General features: G+C 39.3%; 1 protein-coding gene across 2 annotated transcripts; it reads right to left on the bottom strand.

The window, feature by feature from the left end:
- Positions 1-1704: 1704 nt before the first annotated feature.
- On the bottom strand, positions 1705-13118 carry LOC140928648 (mucosa-associated lymphoid tissue lymphoma translocation protein 1-like). 2 transcript variants are annotated; one of them, XM_073378427.1, is made up of 13 exons: positions 12793-13118; positions 10926-11302; positions 10098-10388; positions 8676-8939; positions 7909-7935; positions 7587-7717; positions 6913-7175; positions 5157-5246; positions 4061-4191; positions 3714-3875; positions 2874-3031; positions 2694-2792; positions 1705-1854 (listed from the first exon to the last, which is right to left on the bottom strand). In XM_073378427.1, exons 2-13 carry the CDS (start codon positions 11251-11253, stop codon positions 1735-1737), a joined length of 2064 nt encoding a protein of 687 aa, XP_073234528.1. In that variant the 5' UTR covers positions 11254-11302; positions 12793-13118; the 3' UTR covers positions 1705-1734. The 2 variants fall into 2 exon arrangements, with proteins under 2 accessions (XP_073234528.1, XP_073234527.1); XM_073378426.1 differs by having other exon boundaries at positions 10098-10391.
- Positions 13119-17761: the final 4643 nt, after the last annotated feature.

Genomic DNA, 17761 nt, shown 5'->3' on the forward strand with positions numbered 1-17761 from the left:
AAAAAAGTGAGGTCTCCTGGAAATTTTGGTATAAGGACAAAACGTCTCCTAGGAAGTGCTAATATTAGAGCGGTTTTCATTTGAGTGTCGAAAAGTAATTGGTTTTGCAATTTCTACACGATGCGATTGGCTTAAAAGATTCGCGCCACCTTTTCATCCAATCAGAAGTAAAACCAAAGCCAATTGTGACGCGCTCGCATGCATTTTCCCGCGCTTTGCGTCAGCCACATGTAATTACTTCGAGTTTTGATTGGTTCAATGTATTGTCTGTGTCCTATGTGATTGGCCAGAGTAATTACTTTGGTTTTGGTTTTACGACACTCAAACGAAAACCACTCTAGGGAGCTTAAGCAACAACGACGGCGACGACGACGGCGACGGCGACGGCGACGGCGACGGCTACGAAAACGTCACTTTAAAAGTGTGTTCGCGCTGCTTCAAACTTTAACGCGCTTATTCCAGTCTCATGTAACTCGAGGGATCTGTTTGCAAATGTCCGTCCCAATAATGCCCCGGCCCAGTTCACATCCCTTCAAGGAGGTTTGGTGGATACTGACAAAAAGCTAATCAGTCAGTTTCATCCTGCCTGAAGAGTTTTAATTGATCTGTTCTAATAAATGTAAATCTGGTGAAGGATAATGCTCTATAAACGTTTTTTTTTTTACAACTGTCGTAAGTGACACATCTTAATGAATTACAATACAATATTTAATTATAGCCTTTGTTTATACACGACAAAATTCGTGTTCAACACAACACAATAAATACAATAATCCATAGTAAATTGCAAGTTCCCAGTTACAAAATTTTGTAAAAAACAAGTTATTTGCAAGTCACTAAGGTTACTTATGTACACTAAAATTCAAAGTTTAACAAATGAAGTATGAAATCTCCTAACTTTGCCTTATGCTATCCGATCTGTATGCGCTAACCAAGGCATGAATAGCTTTTTTTTCTTTTTTGCGTGCCAGTTGCTAAATGCAGATTTTTTGGCTGCAAACATGACCAATTTCGACAGAGACTAGCCCTTTGAGTATCGCCATGCAATCGTCAGTGAAGCAACAAAAGAGTATGGCACGCATAGGGGAAACTTGGGGTGATACAGCTTGTTCTCAAATGCATGATTGTTGTATTCAGTGTCTGTTCTTTCTACTTTGCAGGATCTTTTTATTGAAATTCAAGCTCTCTGTATCGAGTTTAGACGCGTAAAGAGAATCGCCTGAAGACACATAACCGTGGAAAGCCATGCCCTGCACCCACCAAGTAAATTTCCATGCGAGACACTTTCCTCTCTGTCTCCCTCCAGTCTCCTCGTGAAACAAGAGAGGCTTTTGCGGAGGAGAGAGAAAGAGGAATTATTATAGTGATCATTAAAGCAATATAATCTTAGCTTCTACGGTTTGTAGTGGTCATGGTGCCGCTTCCGTTAAGGTCCTTTTCCTTACAATTTTGACGTGTGTGAATTTGCTTACTAAAAGTTACCGCAGGCAAAGACGGACGGACACCTGCAGTTGGCCCCTTCTATTTCGGCTTTACAGTCATTTTCCTTTCTCTCTCTCCACAAAGCAGGCATCTTTCAATCACAAGCACTAAGTTCCCGTCCCAAAGGTGTCCATCTTAGAGTGATTACATTGGTCACTTTTAGCTGTAGTCCTTCCATACGGCGTAAAAATTTCTTAATATTACTGATAATGAAAGCGCCTGTTTTTCTTGTTCCATTGTTTCGTACATAGTTTACCAGTGTGTCACAAGTTTAGCATAGAGAGGTTTCTCTTCCATTTTGTATGTAACAGAGATCTGTTTCCTTTCGTCTCGTACGGTGTACATTACAGTCAGCTTTAATACTAACGGTTCCTACAAACAATAAATAAATAAAGTTTACTTCAATTTACTGATCTATAAGTTTTTCTAATACAACTGGCATTCTGTAAAAAAAAAAACTGTGGTTTATTGGTGTTGAAGTAGAGCAAGAGACGAGTGCACCCCCTCCTAAAAAAAATCCTGGATCCGCCCCTGAGTTTCGTTACACGTATTTGGCAGATTTAGCAAAGACGGCTTTGTCGACGGCGCACGCAGATCTGAAACTGATTGACCAATGGGATAACGGAAATTGAGCAACAGGAGTCATGTTCAGTCCTTTCCACGCGCTTTCGCGTTCTCATTTAACGTCACGATATCTGTGCTAAATCTGCCTAATTACTTGGCCGGGACGCCGTTTCAGGTTCGGAAGGTCTTTTCAGGTAAGCAATTTTTACATTTAAGACCCAAGATTTGTGATATTATTTTGCAGCTGGTCAGTTACCTGGTGCAAAAACGACAGGCCGGAGATCAAGGAACGCACTGGGACTAAACAAACACAGGCACAGACTTATCACCATTATAAATGCTGTTATCTCTCTGTTTGTCTTGTCCCACTGTATTTCGAACTGTTTTGTACCACGTGACTGACCAGCTGCGAAGGGCTCACTTGGTCAACCTCGTTCTCATGGCTTTGTCGAAAAAGCCCTGGGAACGAGGTGCCCATTTGGCTCGTCTCGTTTGCGTTTTCCCTTCGGCCTAGTTACTAGGCCTCTTGATCTAGCGCGGACAACATTGTCCGAGCAAAGACGTCGGTGAAATGCATGCCTGTAAACTACTTGAAAAAAGCCAAAATAAAACTAGTAAGTAAATGAAGACTAGTGTCTCTCTTTTACCGTGAGCCTTTGAAGATCTTTGACCTTTAATGTTGCCTCGAATGGTCTACATTTTTTCCCCACGATGGAATTTCGCTCCACCCTGCACCCGCTGACAACCTATCGAGCATAATGTGACACATGTTAGTTAAAGGTTACCACAGCTTGCTACAGGCACATTGAGGTCGATTTAATACTTACACGACACATGTCAAACGTAACTGAACAGTCCTTTTCGGCGTCTCCCAGTGCTCGAGCGTTCACTATGAGGACGTTAGAAACTTCAGCGTTAAAGTTTAGTACAACCTTGACTCTGTTGTTGTCATCTTGAAACACCATCACTGGCTCGGTGGGAATTTCTACCAAAAAAATGAAATGAAAAAGTGAAAACGGCGAATCCCCCTATGACACCAAAATGAGAGTAAATTATGAAACACTCCCCCGATGTATCTTACTTCCGTTATGACAAACAATGGCTCAGCCTGTTGGCACCTTGCTATAATTATGATGATTCCACTGTACCGTGAAAATGTCACGTGCCGAATGCTTACAAATGGAGTGGTTATTTTTCCTGAGCCGTTACCCGGGTAGACTGCAATAAGTCCCTTTTCAGTCAGTGAGTCAGTCGAGTCCAGGCTTGGCAGGACTGGAGCGAGCAAATGAGCCTAGAAAGGAACTGGAGAGAGGCAGCTCTCTTGCCCCGTTCGCACGCGCTCTCCCGCGCGACGATTCTGCCTGAGCGAGTGCTAGCAGTGTTTTGTATGGTTATTTGGCTTAAATTGATCATAGCCAAGAAGCAATTTCTCATTTAAGAGGCAATCTCATCGAATAATTCATTCGCCTGTCAGCAAGCCAGTCAGTCAGTCGCTGACTCAGTCGCTCCACTCACTATTTTCCTCGCTTGCACGCTAGCCAGTGAATAGTCTCTCTAGAGGGAGAGGGGAAGGCGATAAAACGCCACACGCTCGCCGGGGAACCTAATCACGGGCTACTTTCTTTTTCGCCCACTCACTAAACTTATGCATTCATTAGCCTCGTTACCGTGAGCAGACTGCCATTGGTTAGTTGCAGCTACTGTAGCGGGATTCATGAAACTGCTGTCCACTGGACACCATAGGCTCATAGGTTTCACCAATGTTGTTATTCTGTTGACAATCTGCTTCTGATGTGTAGATGGATCCACTAGATTCTCCTCGTCTATACCTTAAAGATATCAAGGACAGAAAACTTTAAAGAACAAGAATGTTATTCTGGTGGCACACATTCTTCAAGAGCAGGTAGCTGCTCCCTGCTTCGTAATGCGCAAAGAACCTCAGGGTTACAATTTCTCCTCCCGTCGTAGAGCTACCCTAAAATCAGCTCACACTAAACCAAAAATACCGGCTTACCTCGACTGACACCCAGTAACACTTCTTCAATAGATTTGTTTTTGTGTTCAACAGTAAGATTCTTAAGCAGATGTTTAGCAAAGAAGCCATTTTTCTCATCTCTACTCTCATAGACATACGATTGTGAACAACTGCAAATAAATATTTCAAAAATGAGTAAATCCCACAAGGAAATGATCCAAAACTTTGAAAAAGCTCTTCGCGTCATGTGCGGTGCACTTGGCAAGGGTTGCATTTGTACCTTTTAGAATTTGTGAAAAAAGTTGTTTTATCAATTATGAAACAAAACAACGACCCTAAAAATGTCATGGATAGAAAATGAGTAACACGTGAAACCGTTATATGTATAGAAATATAACAAAACTGAATACAAGGCTGTCAATACGGCAAAGGGCTGATTTATTTGGGGCCAATATTTTGGCTAACAAAAATTTGCCTTCCTCAGGACCAGAGCTACACTGAAAGAAAACATTATAACGGCTACAAAAATTTGAATTTAAATTTAGAAAAGAGGTTGCTGATAAACTAAAAATGACAACAATAGATAGAATGATATATAGGTGAATAAATATGCAATAAAGTCCTTTCGGTTTCATAGGCATAGGAGAAATGTAAGGTGCACATCAGTAGCGGACCTTCAGATAAACGGGCAGGGGTCTCAAAAAAAAATATTTTTTCGGCCCTTCGGGCTTCAGTTTGGTCTTGAAATAAGGGGGGAACCGTTCCCTTCCCCCGGCCCTCCCCTGGATCCGCCACTGCGAATAAGGACGGGCCGTAAAGAGGAAGCCCTCGCACGCTCCGTTTACCTCGCGCCCAAGACTTCTTACGCCCCAACACACAGGCTACATTCAAAGGCTAAAAAAAGGCGGGAAACAGTATTGACTATATGCAAAGGCCCATGTTGTGAGACACACGCATACCAAACTGAACCTCTTCCGCCATCATTAATTATTCCCTTCGGGGGATAATTTATTAAATTCTTGTGACCCTGCTGATTGATTGGGGTGTGTGATTTACCCGAGAAAAATAGAAAATACCTTTAATCATGAACATCAATATTTTTGGCTTCAATAATGTTTGACACTGAAATACTTACCATCCAAACGTCAGAACAACATTTGGTTTTTTTATAGCTTGTAAATCACCTCCTTGAAGCAATAGTCTGTTATTAGGCCCATTGTCAGGTCTGAAGCAAAAAGTGAGATAACTCCACTTATTAATTCGTTCGTTTTATGTCTTTCCAAAAGAGCGATTTTCGTCGACCTTCAAAATGGCGTGTTTACCATTAAGCAAAAAAATCCTGAATAATTCAGACGCCAGGTTAATGGTAAGATCTTTTTTCAGAAATTCCAGCCAAAAATTGAGGACTATGTTTTGAGGTATTCCGTCTCTCATTAGCGTTGGAAAAAACGAACGGAACTGCGCTTACCATTGCCTTTTTCTCGGTTCAAGTCTCGCGCTATATATATTCGCGCCTTTTATAGATAAGCAATGCCAAAATCAAGACCCATCTTAAGGGGGGGGGGGGGGGGGGGGAGGGGACACCCATTTAGGTTTTTGAACAGTAACATCCACCCCACACCCCGTGATGTAACCCTGTCATAATTACCGTCAGGAGCAGTAAATGATCTAATTGACTCCCCCCCTCAAATTAACGCCCCTTGTCTAATAACCTAATATACGCCTCCCTTGCGTTGTTCAGTTTTTATTAGACGTCCCTCTCTAATAATCGCTCCCTGTCTAATAGGCGCCCCTTTTCCCATGAAAATTATTATAAAATACTAGGAAATAGTAAAAAGGAATAAAATTATTCAATTTCTCCAGTTCCTTTCTTGATTAACAAGCGTGGGCGCATTGCATCTTGTTCAATGTTAAGTTCAAAGTAAGGATAGGGTAACGATGACAACACAGTGACTATGAACGAGGATTCTGGCATCCGATCTGATTTGACGGACAGCGATGTGGATCTCTAGACGGCCTAGATGTATTAATAAGTGGACTGGATATTCTGCTATTTGTGAACTCTCTTGGTATTTTCGCTGAAAGTATACTAGTTTTGTTGAGCTTGTCACAGTCATGAGAATAAACGTCTCTCTCTTTTACACGACTCCTATCTATTTAACGCCCCCTCTTGCACCCCTAAATTTAAAACAAACGCCCGGTGCGTTTATTAGATCATCAACGGTATGTGATAGCTTATCACAGCAAAGTTTTATGAGGGAAGGCTCTACCCCAAGGTCTGACCCCAGCTGACCCCTTACCCTTTTATATACCATTTTTGCCAAAAAAAAACGTACCCCTTTCACATATCTAGTTTAAACTTTGCTTTCCTTTTAATTACTGTAAATGTACTGTCTTTAAAATATGAATATATCATAAACTGCTACGTTTTCTTGACTTTCACAGCCATAAAATAAATCTGTTTAATAGCCCTTTTGGGCCTTTTTACCGACCAAAATGACAGGTTTCCCTACAATATCATTTCAAATAAATGGTACGCGGTAGGTGGTTCTTATCAAATATAAACTTGTGATTACTGTTTAGAAATAACCCTGAAATAATATTTCAGCAGAATCTGTAAATATTGCTATGATTTCTCTCTGATTTCCTTGTCCCGCCATTTGCATTTTGTCAGTTTTACACACGTATGCGTTTATCGGTCGCAGAAATCCTAGCGCAAAAGATTCAAATCTTTTAATTATCATGAAATACCCTCTTTAATAAATACATTAATTGCTCATGTTGTGTAATGCAAATTAACCCCGTCGGGTGGCGCCTCCCCATATAGGCCATTATAGGGAGTACCCCCCACGCATTACTTCAATTTTGGCTTGCTGCTATTCATCACTTACTCAGTTCTGCAGCAGTCCAATAATACAACATGTAACTTCGCATTGGTTTCTTGCATAGCAACTAATACTTCTGAGGAGGCCATGTTTTCATTGCTTAGATAAGAATCTGTTGCATCTACTGGCATCAGGTAGCTTAGTCCCCCACGCTCAAATCCATGACCAGCAAAGTAGAACAAGGCAAAGGTATCCTCAACCAGAAGCCGGCAAAACTGTCGAAGTGCTTCTCTCATTTCCTTCAGTGTCAGGTTAACCAAAGTGAGTACCTACAAAATACATATCTTCATTCTTTAAAATGCTTCTCTCACAAAGCATTTCTGAAAAACTGGTTAGCCATATCTATCATCTAAGTACCAACAAGAAGAGACAACAAAAATATTATTTCAAACAAGCCTATGGCTGCCTTTCAAAACCTGAAAATATTAAGAATCCTTTATACTACCTCTCTTCTTAGTATTACGAGATACTCATGATCTCCACAAATTTATTTTATAATTTGTCTCTGAACTTTCCTAGGCCATACTGCTGATACTATTAAGGCCAACCGTGAGTGTCTATCAATAAATTATTGGTGTGGTCAGTCTGTGTTGCAGAATGACAGGGACCATCTCGAGAAATCAATTTCATAGAGGTGTGCATTAAGAGATGGTTGACTTATTATGAATTAAGGTACTTACTTTAAAGCCATTCATGTTTAAAAGACTTCCCATTAATCCACATACATCATTTATAGGGTGGTAGAGCTGCCCAAGCTTATCACCATGCTGGTAATCCATATTACCAATCAACAGAGCCACTTTATTTGCAACTGTAAAGAGATGGAAAACAAGCAAAAATCACATTTTCACTATGATTATAAATCTTTCATTTGTTTATAGCAGAACATGCTTTTTCATAACTTCCAATCTACAGTTGTGCAGGTGCCTTTTTAGGAGTAATTAAAACCTGGTAAAATAAAAATTTATATAAGAATATTAAATCCTCTCTGTCTGTAGTTACCTCGCTCATGGAAACCCCTAGGAACAACTGAAAAATAATTAAAATGAATACATGTAAGTTAGTGCTCTTACATTACCATAATTATAAATAAATAAATAAATAAAATAATAATGATGATAATGATGATGATGATGATGATGATGATGATGATAATATAAAAGTCTAAACATTTCACTAATCCCAGACAGTCAATTAATCCAAATTTAGTTAATGGAGACATGAACTTGTGAGTTTATTTCTAGACTTGGAGGATAACTAGTTTCAGTTAATGCACTCTCACTTACTTTATTGTATTAATGGCATTATGCTGTACTTTAAAAAAATAAATTCTACTGTGACCAGTTCGCGCAAAGTCAATAAATCTCTTCTTTTTTTCCTTCATTAATATTTGGTTTAGCTGTTTAAGCTCTCTCTAAAATTGGGTCAGTTGATGAAATAATGAGAAGGCTATTCAAATGGAACCTTCAGCCATACCTTTTATGGTGCCAAGTACCTGAAGCAGGGTGCAAAGACGGTCAGTTTTACAGCTTTAATAGATCATTTGAGAAAGCTGAAACTAGCATGTCCTAACCCAAACTTTGTTTTCACTAGAGCCTCCAAAAAATGATGAACACAGAATTTTCACTACCCCTGTTAAGGCCAGGGCTATGGGACACTTCTTTCTTTGCACACTGCTGAACTTTGGGTTTTTGCACTTGTGAAAGAGAATTTTTTAAGTAAACAACTCATAGATACATGGATAACTATAAACAGTAATTTTATGGTACCTGCAGGCGCAACAATCACTTGAATGAGATCTGAAGATACTTCACCAGCACTGTTATACACTTTGCAGAAATAATTCCCTTGATCCTCACTAGTGACACTTACTTTTGTAAGTTCCCTAAATGTTGCTCCCTCAATGGGAGCATTGTTTTTATACCACTGGAAACTAGGAGCAGGCACTCCAACACCATCACAATACAATCTTAACCTTAAACCAAATGCTACACGAATGGTAGGCTCTGATTGACAGGTGATAATTGGGAAATCTGCAAAGAAAAATTGACTCCTTAATTGTCTATGAAAGTGACTTCTTTCGGCTTAAATCCCATACCTCTAATAACATCTGCTAATTTCATGGCGGGTTTGGCACAAGCGGGGTAGTGGGCAAGATGACTTGAAACCTGAGTCTGTGTTTTATTTGTCTTCCTGAAAAGTTAAGATGGGCCTAACTAGCCTGATGGCCAGGGGATTACCTGCTTGGTTCTCAAAGTTATGTCTTGGTCAAATTTTAGAAAATTGGTCTTAGCTTAAATGGCCGAGTCTGTTCAATCACCTCAGCTTGAAATATTGGCATCCTTCTTCTATGCATATTTTTACAAACAGTTCAAACAATAACAAGTGGTCAGGAGTTAATCCATTCAAGACAACATTTGAACTAGTGCATTCTCATGCAAATTGTTAAAAAGTTGATGCTAATTACACCTGTAGCATAAACAGTAAATACAAAGATCCACCTGAAAACAAGGCTGAGGATGCACATTAAAAGGTATTATTTAATGACGGTGTCATAGCACAGAAGATTATTACCTATACACATAGAGGATATTACATGGCCGCGCAGCGATACAAATTTTATCTTTGAGTGCTGAAGAGAATGAGTGAGAGATCCTTTCAGCACTCAAAGATAAAATTCATATCCCCAAGTGGCCATGTAATGTTCTGTTTATTTTATAGATACTGATGAAATTCCTACATAAAACACAACTTTTGTCTTTATAAATTCATTTCGAAACAGCAAAATAGTGCAATTAAAGTGGTCACCTATTGCAAAATGCCTGTCACAAAAATGTTATGAAACTCAGATATAAAGTTATAAAGGAGAAATAAAGACAATAATACTTATATTTTCTGTTCCATAAAGTCAAAATTAATGTTAAGTAACCATAGCGACACCAATATCCTCACACATGAAAGATAAAAATAGTATCTTCACCGTGTGTGATGAAGAAATGATTTTCTAGTAAAAGGAAAAATCCTGGTATTTCATCAGTATCTATATAATAAAATAACTTTATAGCTTAATATTGCACAGATACCCGTACTTGTATAGGTATAAGCTCCTCTATGATTTAAAATTCCTGAATTGTATCACATTTTAATGGAACTTGCGCTTTAAATACTCAACTGTATTAACCTGTACTAACCAAATTGCCGATAATTGTAGGCACTGGGATGTCTATCGATAGTAACTTTGGTCCAGCCTGTAAAGACAACTCCCAAACTATTGGCCACTCGGCAAACATAAAATCCTTCATCATCTGGAGAAACATTTTGCAGACTTAGAGTATTTGTTACTTGTCCCTGAAGTTCACTCCTTTTCTTAAACCATTGAAAATACAGGGGTGGCTTTCCTGATGCTTCACAGTGGACTCTAACATCTTGTCCTAGTGCTGCCTGGACTTCTTCAGGGATATTTTGCTTTATCACTGGTGCACCTGCTACATAAAAAAGTACAATGATTCGATTAGAAAATTGTAAACTAATTAACTTAGTCAACAGAAGAAAAACTGTAGGTCCTTAGGTTGTACTGAGTCTATGTTTAGCACTCTGGTTGGGTGCCCTGTGATCACTGAAAAATGAAAACGTGGAATTATTTTTGATTAGGAGGATCAGTTCACACAGGCTTACTGTATTAATACTTAAATTAGGGTGCATTCTGGCTTACTGTATTAATGCTTAAATTGAAGTGCATGCTTTGGATATATGAAAGTTTCAAACTTAGGCACTTTGAGGGTGCCCTTGTTAACGAGAAAAATTTTTTTAAAAATTTCACTGTGACTGACCAAAATGTTTGTCTTCCAGAACATCTGGAACATGAACACATTGTTTTCACCTGGCCTGTATTTTCTTAGCAGCAGACGAAGCAGGGCACTGTAAATTAATGTCAAACAAAGGAGGGGTACCAGAGGATGTGGCAAATTGTGTGTACCTCTGGAAGAATCCTGGTTATGCCTCTCTAAGCATATACTTACTCAAAATATTTACGATTGTCTGTACACGAGATGTATTGCCACCCATAGAATTGATCCAGTTTACCAGTTCCCCAACAGTAGTGCCACTGCCTCGTCCTAAGTTTTCTAAATCACTAAGCAGTTTCAGGGTTGGACTTCCTCCTGGCAATAGACCTTCCATCCCTACTTTCGCACTCCACTTATCAATAAAAGCATTACTACAGGAAGGTACATTATGCCTTATAACATTTATAAGAGATCTCCAGTTAGGTGGGTCATATGCGTCCAAGACAGCTGCCACTTTTTTCTTTATGTCATCAGGTAAGTCCCTAATATAACGTTCACCCATAATGGATGATGGTACAGTAGAGTGATCTATAAAATCTCTTTAAAATACCCTGAAAAAGAAAAAACAATCAAATTGTTATTGTTCTGAAATTAATTTGCTTAAAATTGCTGGTATAGTCATCATAGTTGCTTAACATTTCAAGAGATACTAAAATACCAGACTTGCTGAAATGCTCCTAGCCTGATTCTCAGATGGTCCAGGTTGGGAGAGAGTGGGTAGCTACAAGAAACCTGGACTGTCTGAGAATCAGGCTAAAATGCCCCCAAACTGCTAAACTTGCACAAAACTGAAAGTTCAAATATCCAACAGGTGAGGAAACTCACTAAACCAAGATTTGAGGAGCACCAAATGCTCAGATTTTCCAACTGAATGAAAGGTCTCTGAGACCCACAAATTACTACCCTAAGGTTCCATAACCCCTATTGATGCTATTTGACCATTATATTCACATTCTAATGAAGAACTGTGTTATTACAAGTATGTTCCCTATGCAATGGATATAAACCCTAATACCATAGCTATTCAGCATACCACAGGGCATTTAGGGCATTATTGTAAGGGTCATGTCAGTGTGTGCACAGGGTGTCCGCACAATCTGTTTGTGTAACTGATTGTATTATAATTTTATAGTAAATGTACTGGATTTACCGTTTGCTTCCTCTCCAGCAATATTTCACTTAATATGTGCGTGGATCAATGCTAAATAAAATAATGTTGTGTTACCTTACCCAGGTAAATTGTTGTCCTTTTCCCTCAGAAATGGTATTTTGAGTCATTTTGAAGGATTTTGAGCTCACCATTTACCGTTCATCTAAGAGGAGGAACAGTGACAGTAAACTCAAAATCCCTCAAAATGGCTCAAAATACTACTTCTTAGCAAAAAGAACGACAATTCACCGTAGGAAAAGTAACACAACGTTTATTTAGCATTGATCGAGGCACATATTTAGCGATATATTGCTACAGATAAAGCAAATGGTAAATCCAGTACATTTACTATAAAATAATACAATACAATTGGTTACACAGATTTTGTGGGGCCCTGTGGTGTAAGTAACACATGATTTACAAGGGAATGGTATGGGGAATACAAAATGTCAACGACAATCGCCTTATCATAGCTTGTTAAGAGATATATAAGAATAAAATTAAATTAAAAGCTTAGTTTTCTGACACATTTGCTCTTATGGTGTCTGCCTAAAGGTGATAATTTGGATTGTGGGTTTATAATTATATTATAATAATCTCTAATTGTCTGAAATCTCTATGAAAATATGAAAAGAGTTCCATACTCTCTATTACATATTCAGGGTTGTGTCTTTGCCAAAAACGTGCATTTTGGCTTACGGTGATAGCAGAGATAGTGTACATATAGCTAGCTTGAGTTTCCTTGTCCTTATCCGCTTGACAACGTTACTAGTTTAAGCTCATGGACAGTATATAAACAACAACAGTATATGGACCTTGCTCAAAGAGCAAAACATGTAGTCCTTGAATGACTGAACAGAAAATATTAATGCATTTACACAGTGTACTTACCAAATAGAAAGTCTAGTTTTGTTTTTCCTTTTGCACAACGTAGACGCTTGAATTTAGGAGTCTCGCACAGATCAGCTGAGAGAGAAGCTCACCAGTGTCCGAATGAAAACATTGAACTTTGAATTGAAAACATGCTTTATATAAAGGACTACTAAAGCATTAAATTTCTTATTTCGAGATACTTTCGCTTTTAAACAGATAGATAACAATAAATAGCTAACAGACTAACGAGCAAACTGCGTCTTGAATCTTCCGATAAAACGGAGACGATTTTAGAAGCATTACAAATTTGAAACGGGGAACTTTATAGATTTCCCTTTGGTCATTTTCGCTTGCTCTGCAAGAAGCAAGAAACATATGTGGGGGTGGTAGGGAAATGATACTATTAAATTGAATGAATTTCCTTTAGCTTTCTGATTTGTTTTTAAAAGTACTGAGACTCAATTTGAAATAAAACATCAGCAAGGTTTTAAAATAAATGGTGAGGGCGACAAGCACTTGAACAGAAGGTTTACTTACTTTTCCTCTACGGTAGGCTAGGGCATGGCTTTTCTCCAATGACTTCCGGTGCAAGCTTGAGTTACCAGTCTTCGTCCGCGGAACATTGTTTACACGTGTCAGAAAAAAGCGGTTCTTTTGGAAAGTCTTCCTGTACAAGTCTGATGCACATTTCCTCCTTCTCTGTCAGACCGCTCTCAGAAAAGCTTATAGCGTGAGTGGCAGAAGAGAAAATGCTTACAGCCGATTTCTGATTTTGCATTTATTTCATTTTCACTAAAAAAAAGTTTAATTGGAGATAAGTCAGTGCAATAGACCGACAAAGGTTTTTGTATTGGGTACAAAATTTTTTTTTATTTTATTTCAGGCCTTTGTTTAGGAGTCCTTTCCTTTGCAGTAAAGAAGGAATAAGCTTTTCTAACCCCTGTTAAAGACCGTGAGTTTTGCCTAGTCGAAATATTGGGCAAATAAATTTGTTTTATCAACTATTTTAAACCCTTAGCTGTCCGCCAGTAGCCTTGCCATCAATTTTAAGTGTTATTCTATATTGCAAGATCCGGCTTTTCTTCGCTCCTGTTTGTCCAAGTGGTCCTTGCAAGAATTGTTCGCTTTTTTAGGAATCAGGCCGCTAAACTCATCAGGGCTCGCAAGTCTCTTTATAAAGGTTTTTAAATCTCCACTGAGCTACGATTTCTTAAAATGTATACTGATAACCTGTTGGAAAGCTTAAATGGTTGTGATATTACATATGTCGCAGATATCTAGACAAAATGAAGGAAACTCTGCGGAGCATAATCTACTGAGCTTCTGCTGTTACTTTCCTATAACTTTTGCAGCAAGAGGATGACTCCTTTCAACCTGATGACTACTCAAGGTTCTAGACACTCGCAAAACGAGAACGGACAAACTTTGAAGTAAATAAATCAAGCGGAAATTATGATGCTGCCTGTGCATGGTTACACTTGATGCTTGATGAGTTGTTACCGCTGTACTAAATAATATTGACTCGGCACCCTGAGAGCCATTTTTTAAGTCCACAACTCCCCCCAACCTATACTTCAAAAGAGCTGGATCGTCCCCGCACTTCACAAACTGCTCCGCGGGCTCTGCTCATTCATTATTGAGTTTGGGGTCAGGGGCCAATTCTTTCTTGAGAGTGTGTGAGTGAACTGGCCCATTTTCAGGCTCAAAAACTTAGAATTTTGACACGACTCAATTTCAGTGTAAAACTATGAATTATTTCCCAACTATTTTGCAGCCTAAAGGCTCAGTTAGTTTTCTTTTAATTCTTTCCTTCTTTTTTCCTTTCCCTTTCTTTTTAATTTTTTGTTTGTTTTTTTTTTCAGTGGAATTTAAGGGTTGAGCAAGAAAATTTTAATTTAGTCTGGGTTTTCAAAAGCCAAGAATTGTAACAACAGTCTCTGGTGTTATTTTTCTTTGCGCAAAGTTATATACTGCCCGCAAAATCCAAGCACGCGAGCTGCGATAATCGAGAGCCTAACGTAACGTTGTGGTTTGCAATCGCGCTGGCTGAGATAAGAGATAGACGGATTTCAAGAGAAAAGGAGGACTGCAAGCAGTTTAAGCCAGGAGTAACATTTTCCGGTACTTTTCACTTCTGCCTGATTCTGAGTTACATTACTTTCCATGTACCTTTATCTAAACTCTTTCCTTCCTTACTTAGCTATAACGTTTCATTCATTATATTTTTACAATGTCAACTAACGCTTGAAAAACCACTGCAAAAACCGTGAACGATCAATGTAGTTCAACTTTGGATCAAGCAAGATCGTGATCAGTCGAAAAAGATGAAAATAGAATTAAAGTCAAAGAGACTACTGCAAAGTACTGATCAAACAAGGCTGAAGTATACAATATTTCGACTGGCCAATACCCGTATTCATCAGGTTTATTAGGAAAAAACACGAATATCAGAATCTGTAAAATAATAATAGACTAACCATAGTCGCCCTTCCGGTAGTTACACCCAAACCGCAGTCTCAGAACACTTTCTCACCAATAGCCACTCTGTTTCTCATATGTCACTTATCCCAACTGAAACACTTAGATATGAACGTGATTGTCTTAGGAAAGTTCGTGAGGCGCACCTCATTCATAAAGCCAAAACCATCGAGCCTCTGGGAACTCGGAACAAACGTGACAAACAATAATCATTGTGTGATGTTTATCTTTTTTTCGGTTTATTTTTCTTAGCAGCCACACCTTACCAAGTCATACCATGAAACTTCCGTTTATTTCTTTACCCACCACGAGGTAAGGGAAGGAGACGGCTTTACATTTCAGACTGATGAGTAAGAATGTTTCCCAAAGTTTGTCTTCAGGTTCCATAACCTTTGACAATCTCTGTCTGCCATAAACAGAAGCATCACAGTACTGGGTCCCGGCGGCCGAGATTTCAGAAAGCGTGTTTTGAAATAGCAGGAAATAGTAGGTTCTGAAGATAAAATACAGTACTAAAGCCCTTGCAAACCGAGACAACGTTGTTGACCAACAACACCCAACATTGTCGGGTGCTGTTGAGTCCGTTTGCACGTAGTAGCCGGTTTTAAACTTTGCGCAACAACACGCAACTACAAGCAACAGGGTGTGGAAAAGAACGCAACATGTATATAACATCCAACAATGTTGGAAGTTGTTCGCCAACAATGTTGCGTTCGTGACGTAGCATAGTGTGCTGGTTTATAGAGCGTGTGAGTACCACCCGTCGTTTCTCGGCCTTCGCCGCCCGCCCCTCGCGCGTGCTCGCAATCTACCGTGACTCAAAAGAAAAATACAGAGACTGCTCGTTGGCTACGTTCTGACTGCAGATAATCTTGGACTATGCCTGTATACCTTCGACAAGAAAAACACCTCAGCGTTCGTCACATCAGTGCGCTCCTTCAGAAAAATTGTGAATGAATCCTAGAAGGTTACTGTACCCATAAAGAACAGTACTCTAGACATGAAGATGGCATTTCGAAAGATTTTCTCTACGTAAAACTGACAAGGGGAAGCGGATCAAACCGGAATAACAGACACGCTTCAATGACACCTGTAATAGCGTAATCTCGAGTTGCTTGCATAACCAACCGAAAAAAAATTTAGAAACTTTTAGAAACAGTCTAACCATTAGCACAGAGGGGCTGTCCACACTTGGCGCCCGGGACCAGTCCCTGGGTCATGTGGGTACTGGCACAAATGGTGTTGTGTTCACACCTTGAGTACCTGATCATGTGACTCCATTTTGCCCTGTCAAACGTCCTTTTGAATCATGAGCTTTATAGCAGTGAGAACAAAGAAGTGGACTGCCCCAGAACTAACAAAGACGGGTGTGCACACAGGAACCCCCAGTGAAGCCGGAGCGGTGCCTGCTCTTTTGTGCCCGGGTACAATTAAGGTTTAGCTCCACCAAACCGGAAGGAAAAACTCACAGAAGGAAGACCGGTCTCCCGACGTCCTTCCCAGCCTCCGCTCATTTCAATTTTGTATTCAACCGACGGTTGCTTGTTTCTGTTTATTTCATGTTGGCTGGTACATGCGGTAACTGAACTAAACAAGTTTTATAATTTTTTTCTATTTGAAAAAAGTGATTGCTATACTGCATATGAAAATTCATTTCTCACGGCCTTATGTTGTCTATAATCCCCTAACTTGCTTATAGAACTCTACGCCGTTACTGAAAAGGTAAAACCGGTAAAGCCCTAGTGGAAATGTCTTGAAAGATTTTGCTCCGGCTTTTAGAAATGTATTTTGTGGGACATAAAATCTCAAATAACCCGCAGTCTCCAGGGTGAGCGAGGGTTGTTAATGCGGTATTCTTTTATTAGTAACATATTGGACTGTGGTCCGGCGACCTTGGTTTCAAAACATCTACTCAACGAATTCCCGGCAAGTCAGTTCAACGAACTCGTACGAGAACCAAAAGCTCGGTTGTATTTCAAATTTTATTTTGTTGATTCCATGAATATCAGTTTTCTCGACGGCTGATCCCCTGTTCGTAACAACGCAGGAATATCCTCCTCGTTATTACTCTTTTTTGTAATTTATTTCTGCCCTTCACAAGTTCCTCACAGCTGTCAGCAATGCCGGCAGTAGTCTTAAATAATATATGCAATGTGGGCGATGTTTGTGGTTAGGGTGGTTCTACTGTTAGGGGTTGTTTATTGAGAGCATATTGAACAAATTCTCGATACAAAGCAAAGCTTCATTTCACTTCAAAAATTAGTCCTTATTTGCAAACAAAGGATTGATACAGTTCTGATTATCGACTTCAGTTGTTACAATGCCCGGGTGGGTACTCCCTTATAAGGGCTTAATGGGGACGTACGGCCAGCCAGGGTATGTTTTTCGGGATTTTTGTCTTAAACAGGGTATCGAATTTATCATTTTTTGTCTTAATCAGGGTATCGATTTATCAATTTTTGTCTTAAACAGGGTATCAAAAATCGGAATTCTGTCTTAAACAGGGTAG

Source organism: Porites lutea, chromosome 2, assembly GCF_958299795.1.
Source record: "Porites lutea chromosome 2, jaPorLute2.1, whole genome shotgun sequence".
Classification (NCBI taxonomy): Eukaryota; Metazoa; Cnidaria; class Anthozoa; order Scleractinia; family Poritidae; genus Porites; species Porites lutea.